We start from the raw sequence: 8215 nt of genomic DNA, 5'->3' as shown, positions 1-8215 counted from the left end.
CTTTAAGTTGCCTAAGACTATTTTCACCTCCTGTCTGATGTGAAACATCAGCTTACGTGTTTGAGATATTGTGCAAGGAAGGCAAGAATGAGCTATAAATGCAATCACACGTAATCCATGAAGCCAAACCACGTACCGTTCACAACCATGCACACATGTATGGGGCTCCAGCGGCGTAGCGAGCGGGGGGGGGTGTTGCACTCCCAATAATTCTTTTCAGTCGGCAAATATAGGGTCAGTCGGCAAATGAAACTGAAGTTGACGTCATGAATTATTGACGTGCATCGACCAATCGGCAAACTGACCCTGGCTCCCCCCCCAAGAAAATGCCTTCACTACGCCGCTGTTGGGCTCAACCAACCATTCACGTGTGAAGCTTCTTAGCTATAGGCTCTTTACCGGTATGTAACATTCGGACTACATTTTCCAGAAAAAAATCCTCCCCGTCCACAATTTCCACACAGGATTTGAACCCACACCCCACAGATCACAAACCATGAATGCTTTAACCGCTCGAATACCGCAGTTCACACAAGTTGCTGGTTTTTTTACTTGTTGGTATTGAGGCCTACCGATGAACGGCTCCAACGCGAGTCTAATATTACAGTGGACATGCGCAATATAGGCTACACAAGCACGGTGGATATCCAGAAAGCTGCTACATGTACTTCGGAAATCGGAGGGAAGCCGCAATCAAACCGCTCTACTTCAGTTGCTGAACGGTCAGTGATTGATGCGCGGACGGCACAGTCATTGCCGGTATATACACGTAGATCAGCATCGATGAGATATATCTCGTAACACACTCGAGCCCGTGCCCTAGTTCAAATGTGTGGTATGTGTAGCTATATGCAGTCGAGGATGTAGTACATCAGGCGAGTGTTTCAATCAGCTCGATTGACGCCACTGATTATCCCAAGAAACACACTTTCTGAAAACTAAACTGCGACAGATACATTATGTACATACAATCGCCTCTAAGCGGAAGCCAGTCGCCGCTAAAATCATTAACCAGAGGCACGAACTTCGCAATACTCTGGAATTTCTTATGACTACAGAAGATCGGATCGCAATTTGCATAGTAATATAGCCATTTTTCACTCGCCTGCCTCTCTGTTATACAGCTTTATTTTATGTTTTTGTACGAATATTGTAGGTAATTTTTAGTATTAAACTTTGAATTCCCGAGTGCTTTTGCACTGGAGAATTCAGTGCCCAAAACACATAATGTTTCTTAAAGCTCTGCACATCGTCTGTAAAACTGTATTAACTTTTACATGTTTTAGGCTTTTTCCTTGTTTTTTTTAAATATAGCGATATTTGAAAAACTGTTACTTGTTAATTTCAAAGTGTGTCACCTCCATCCATAACTCTTAATGTCAATATTATTCCTTGAAACCATGGACAAGAAGGAATAACGGTCTCATCGCTATTACGGTAATGCACGAGTTCCATCTCTGAGACCGTGACCAGCAAAATGGTATTTCAAATACATTGATATCCACTGCACTCACCAATACCATTGGTTATCTTTAATGCATCATTTTGATCAGTACACACGTTTCGGTTTTTAACAGAAGGATATAGCCTAGAACATTATACACACCCTAGAAGAATTCATTTCAAATTCGTGCCAAGTACTGTGCATGCAGATCATAAATGCCACATTACATAAATCTGACCTCTACCGAACCAAAGAATTATCAGAATGAGAGACGTCGGAGATTCTTGGTGACTACAGACATACCTGCTCTTTTCTACTGTTTGTGTCCCATTTGAGCTAGTGTGCGCATGCTCAAAATGACACAAACAAGGAGCCAGTCACGAGGGACCTGTGCTTGTAGCCAACAAGAATCTCAAAAACAGTCTCCCACTAGTTGTCTACAGACTTAACAATTTGTAGACTTATTACACACACCAGTAATGAATTATTTAAAGAGGCACAAAGATTTTTGGCTACCCTAAAAATCACTAATTCAAAATTTTAAAAAGTTAATAATGATTGAAAATGTGTACATATTGTTCGGCATACATACATCGGAGTCCATGCTTAAGATTTGCTCCCACACTTTTTTTTATGGAAACGATTTCAATGAAACTTTACCTACAATAATTTGGAATCTGTATTTCTGGCACGACCAAAACGATACGCTGTAGGCCTAAGCCATATCTACCATTGCGGTCAATAATCTCCCTGTATATCCCCTTATCTTTGATAAAATAAATGCTACAGTTCTCGGATTTGCTGATGTTGTTCCTAAAAATACAGTGCAAGTACAGCATTGATAACACGCTTGAAAACTTTTGGCTTGTCACAACCTAAACGAAATAAGTAATTCCACATAGTCTTAAAACCAATTCGTTCCTATTCTAATAGAACGATAGCTTGATGCCAACTGGTTTATATTTACAATCATTCGGATAATACATCATTTATTATTAAGAGTGCGTACATTATATTGCGTAGCACAGACATGTATAGTACGTTATATAACACGAACTTTCATTTTCAAAGCATGAATAGACCCTCTAGCATTGCCATATGTGCGGCCAAAAATTTGAGAAATATTACAATTTATGGTTGCGCTCAGTGTTTGCCTCAAAACGCACATTTTGTATTGGCATTTTATAGTGTAGTATTTTGATGATAGCTTGTGATTGGTTCACACATGGATTTTTCCTTTGCTTTGTATTGGCTTCCAGTCATGGTTAATAATCAGTAAACGAACACCAAAATACGACTTTGACGTAGAAAGAGAGAGGCCTATACCCCAAATATAGCTTTAACAGCTTTGCGTTTCGCCAAAAGTTAAACACTCCTTATCCTAAGTATATACGAAAGGCACACCAGAACATCATTGCGATTAGCTCATTACATCTAAGACCTACTAATTGTACTATATTCTACTTATCTTAACATGTACAAAACAAAAAGCTAGCTACTCAAAGGAGAATTAAAATAGATGATTGATAATGATACAGAAATAAAGTAGGATAAAGACAGAATTTTCATTATAAGGGTCGGCTATGATGGGAAGGTTTCTCCTTAGTGCAAACATTGGACTAAGGTCTAGTTTTGTCACCTTTCATCATGATTTAGGTAACCTATGGGCCCAGAGTGGGACCAAAAAGGGCGCAATTTTTCCTTGCAATGGCGGCTCCTTTGGTGGGAAATGCACTTGGCTAGTTCATGATCGACTGTATGAAATGCATGCGTAGCGGTAGTGTCGCCACCAACAAAATGAACACTCCCAACCAACATGCCTCTTTTCAACCGATGAGGGGGTGCTTCTGCTTGAGGCGGATTGTGACCTTTGGGTATGGGCGCTGACAAACACGCGCATGATTGAGCATGAGCGAAGCCTTGGATTCCTTCAGAGAGTCAGCCATACTGTCTCGCTCACTGGATCAACCGACCATCGACCTTCACCATTTCCAAAATGTTTCTCTAGCAAAATGCCAGTAGTGCAATGAAAACAGACAGATAAATTACTCTTAATTGTCGCACGGGGACACCCTGCCAGATTAATTCAGTTGATGCTGGCGCCCAACACTATATTTGATTACTGCTGGCTACATTATTATTGAAAGATTTAACACCAAAGGCTATTCAGTTGCAAATGTGAAAGTGTGGGTGGGTGTCTTGCTTCGGACATTTCTTGCTGTGATTGGCTGAAAGTTCGCATTGCGCGCTGAGTAAAAAAAGGAACCGTAAAGGTGGAGGAATATTTCTAGAAGTGATTGGCCGAAAGTTAGTTCGCATCGCACGCGTTCGGCGGAAGGTGACAACTAAAGTGCTCTAAATATTTATGACATTTATGACAGATTCACCTGCATCTCGCTCTCTTTTCACGCCACCGTTGTTTCTGCATTCCTCTGCCCTCTCTTCCACTGTCAGTAACACACTGTCTTGATATCCCCTCCCGAATGGTTCTTTCCTTTTTGATTCTGTCCCCAAGACGTAAAAGACATTCATAGATTCTCCCTCCCTTCGACTGACTTATCACAAATCACTCCATTCGACTACCCACCGCTACTTATAAATCCACTTTCGACCAAGCTCTTGGAATCCAGTCCTTGTTCGGATGGTATTTCAACTTCATTAAAGAAAGGTGAAGGACAGGAAATGACACTCCCTCAAGTGAATCACTTTCATCCCGTCTCCCGCCCCTATCTCACCGTGTCTCCTCACCCCATGTATCATTCACCTCCAACCAACATTTCCTTTTGTACCTGTTCACCAACTGCTCCTATAGTATCCATTAAACCCACAAGCACAATAATTCACATCACCAGCTACGCGAAAACACAGTCGAAATCACATCCCTTGCCGTCTCTGGGAATGTAAAATAATATACTCTCTTCAAACTCGTCTAGAAAATAATTGTTTTCGACAGCTGACATCGAGTATAGGAATCTATCGAAAGTATGTACATAACTAAAATGCACTGTTCCACTGTGAATAATTTTACCGTGTTCAAGTTTAGGAAACTCACATTCAGGTTGTGGTATCGTTCATTATAGATAAACGAATTACGTGTACTAAAATGCTCAACGCAGTAACCGGGTACTATTGGGCACACTTGCATTAAAATGAAATAAACTGAGCTTTCAAGCAGCGAACCTACTCAGTCGTTAAAGATCGCTGTTAAACGAAATCGGAAATCGTTTTCCCATCGACTTGGCAAAGCCAAGAAATGATCCATTGGCCAGGATTGGGATCCAGTAACATTTCCATGCCGGCAAAACAGAATGGAGCTTGTTTTTTCTGCTCTTTGTATTTTGTATTTGCATTTCATTTCCCACACCCACACTTTTACTTATCAAAATAAATGCACTCGACCACGCTTGATCAGAGTAGTCGTATTCGAACTTGGAAAAATTGGGAAAAAAATGAAAGTCGGGGGAAAAACGAGAGAAACGAAAAAAAAAGTTCAAATGGAGTTGAAGTCCGAAACAGTGCACGAACGTACCTTGTAATTAAACCTTCCCACTGTTAATGGTATATCAGTTTGCTAGTTATTATAGGTTTTTGCAGATCTCCCCCCCCCCCGAAAAAGCGTTCTTATGCCGGCGTCAAAGAGAGGGATCTGGCCAAGTAGATGGGCATCAATGACTGAAGTTCCTCGCGGCCGACTAATAACAGCCAGAAATGCTTGGAGGGAAACAGTTGGCTGGCCGGTGTATTCATTTTGGAATAATAATGCTGAGTAAATGATTTTTTTTCAAGTCACAGTTGATTTTTGACACTATTCCTCGACAACAACCAGGCAAATATGTAGGACTTTGGTCCCAGAAGCTGTTCTTATTTTTGACTTGCCTTACCCAAGGCTTTTTGGCCAATCCGTCGGCTCAATGTCGAAAAACGTCTCGTTCATTTCCTGTTCAAACTTCCGGTTTGTTAACGTGATACCTGCCTGTAACATCGGCGGAAAGTTTTTCTGTTTCTAAATGTCAATCTGGATCTGGGAACTCTGTGTCGTTTTTTTATTCCGGTTGTTTGGACCTTACAGAGAGGCTGAACCGAGTCGTTTTGGCTCGACTTCCCCGGATAGAATTTCCCGATGCCACCCCCATCCTGTGGGCCGGCAATCGACAGCAGAGAGCCATCCTATATTTTGAACTCATCATGTACATGACGAAGGGGTTGCAGCAAGAGTTGGCTATGGCGGCATAGTAGTGGAGTTTTCCAAGAACCCTCAGGGGTTGGTTGCCGACTGCTGAGTCTTTTCCTACGAATTGCCAGAAACGGAACGCGTAATACGGCATCCAAAAGACGGCGAAGAACACCGTAATCAGGATGAACATGGCCGCCCGGTTACGGCGAATCCTAAATTGTTTGAGCAGCGAGCGGTTGACCTGTTCCCCGGAAAACTTCCTCGTGCTCTGGAGGAGCTTGATAATGACCAGGATGTTGGTGTAGGCGATGAGGCCTAGAGGGACGACGTATAGGAAGCTGAACCAGAAAACACCGTAGACCCGTGCAGCGGTCGTTTCGTAGTAAAACTGGCAATAGGCGTGGCTTCTGGTAGGCGTGTCGACAAGGGTCACCAGGAAGATGATCGGTGCAGCGACAGTGATAGCTAACAGCCACTCGGTGATTATCAGTACTTTGGTGAAGTTCCGTTCGCCTTTCTTCATGACGATTCCCAAGAACCTACCGACGCTGAAGGCCGTGATAGAGTAGACACACACACCAATGGCCAAGGTCTCCCCAAAGCGATATGCCTTACAGGCGGCAGTTCCAAACTGCCAGAAAGGATAGATCTCGTGCTCGATCTTGATAGGAACCGTCGAGAGGAGGAACAGAAAGTCCCCGATGGCCAGCTGGATGATCAAGGCGTTAATCTGAGACCTGCGTAGCTCCCGATTTAGGAGGATGACCACGATGATGCTGGCATTACCCAGCAACCCCAAGACAGCCGCTAAGATGAAAATGTCGATCGCCACCCAGTCAACGCTGTCATCGCCCATGAAGAAGTGGGACAGGTTCCCGTAATAACTATACGAAGAATAATACTCTTCCGCTGTCATCTTGCCTCTTGCATGAAGGGGGGGGGGCAGCTGATGAGACGAACACTCTGTTTCAATGCGTCTGCTTCTTGCTACGTTTCCTAGATGGAGAAACAGGAAGGGATATTAGTCAGTAAAATTGTATTGGTATCTTCATGGTAGAGAAGACTCGAGTGGCATGTCTTGAAATTGTTCTGTGAAAATTGAACCGTATATCATTCGACCATCAGTGTTGATAGGTTCAAGGAAGTGGAGTTGTCGCATTTCGTCTTAGAAAGCTAGTTTACAAAGTTTCTGCTTCGTAAAATAACTGAACTGTAAGGTATACGAGCCGTCTTATGATGGGTGAGCTTTACACATTTTTGACGGTATTCCTGTCGATGAGTCTCGCCACATGCATGAATTTCATATCACTTACATTTTGATCGTAGAATACAGGTCATCCTTATTTTCTGAGAAAGGACTCATTAATGGACTGTGAGTGCTTCCGAAAACTTCAAGTAAACATTATTTCGGGACGGGTGATTAATAGTTTGTTTCGCAGGATCGCGTATATTGCAAACCTTCCAGACAAATTTTGAAGTCAACATCGTTTTGTAGCACTTATCACTAAATAACTCTCTTGGGCTATCCACTGCGCCTGTTCAATTGATATGTTAGGCACATACACGGTTGGCTATTACCAGGTGCATCGTGATCTGGTAATATCGGGTGATTATTAATAAATTTTCTTTTAAAGTCAGGACCTAAACATTATAACAATAGAGGTTTGTCAGTCCCGTGATTTTTGACGGTCAGCTTTCAATCCGGTTCGTAAGTGTGACGTCACTTCAGTTTAAACCACGCCTACAGCACATAGAGTTATACATGAAACCGGAAGTTAAAGTGCAACTTTAGTGTTCGTCCAATGGAAGCCTGCAATCAGTGACACGTCCGCGTGTATGACGAAGTCACTTACGAACTGGACAGATTTGCGCGGAAATGCGCACGCCTTTGAAGTCTCTCGGCATTCTTGAGTACCGTGATGAAATTACCAACTGAAAGACGCAGATTCGAAATGCAAGCGTCGCTGCAGACTTGGAACGCTTCTTGAGCTGCCTTTGCCAGTCGGGTGACGTCACGTGAAAAACCTCTATAACTGAGTCTGACAACATGATAAAGACGCCTTTCCATAATTATGCATGTCAACATTATTTTGCGCCAAGCGTTGCGTAGGCCTATCCGTCCAAATCGCTGTGCCTGAATATCCTTCTGCTGGGCATGCGCTGTTGGAATACTGAACTGGCTCACTGATTCACCAATTGCACTGTTACTTAAGTCACTCAATTAGTTACTGTGTCTGGAAGATAATACAAAAAGTGAAATGAGTGCTGAAGTGTCAGAGCAGGATTTGGGAAATCGATCCTAAAGTTTAGTGAAATAATTGGAGACTGATGAAATCAGGATTACAAGATATTAGTACAATCTCTCTGACAAATTAAGTTAAACGGGAAAATTTAGATCACACTTTAAATCAGCACGATTTAAATAAAGTTCAATTGCCACTTACACCAAAATAAAAAAAGTCTCCGGTTTCTGGTCAGCGCGCGCGTCGGCCCTAGACCTGCGCGTCGGCAAAATAAAAAAGTTTTTCATTTGGTATATATAAAACGTTAATGTCCAAAAGCTACCAAAGTTGGTTGATCAACTGGAATTTTGCTAG

General features: G+C 42.5%; 1 protein-coding gene across 4 annotated transcripts in view; it reads right to left on the bottom strand.

Annotated features, from left to right (window-relative positions):
- Positions 1 to 1500: 1500 nt before the first annotated feature.
- Positions 1501 to 8215, bottom strand: part of LOC110976060 (neuropeptide CCHamide-1 receptor-like) — a 45711-nt gene continuing 38996 nt past the window's right edge. For all 4 annotated transcript variants that reach the window (XM_022229019.2, XM_022229021.2, XM_022229020.2 and 1 more), the window contains exon 2: positions 1501 to 6614. In XM_022229019.2, coding sequence (XP_022084711.1) covers positions 5488 to 6534 — 1047 coding nt within the window. In that variant the 5' untranslated portion in view covers positions 6535 to 6614 and the 3' untranslated portion in view covers positions 1501 to 5487. The remainder of the gene's footprint in view (positions 6615 to 8215) is intronic.

The sequence above is a fragment of the Acanthaster planci genome, linkage group LG08, assembly GCF_054643075.1.
Source record: "Acanthaster planci isolate LZ-2023a linkage group LG08, COTS_SCS, whole genome shotgun sequence".
NCBI classification, from domain to species: domain Eukaryota; kingdom Metazoa; phylum Echinodermata; class Asteroidea; order Valvatida; family Acanthasteridae; genus Acanthaster; species Acanthaster planci.
This window is presented reverse-complemented; position numbering and strand designations above follow the sequence as displayed.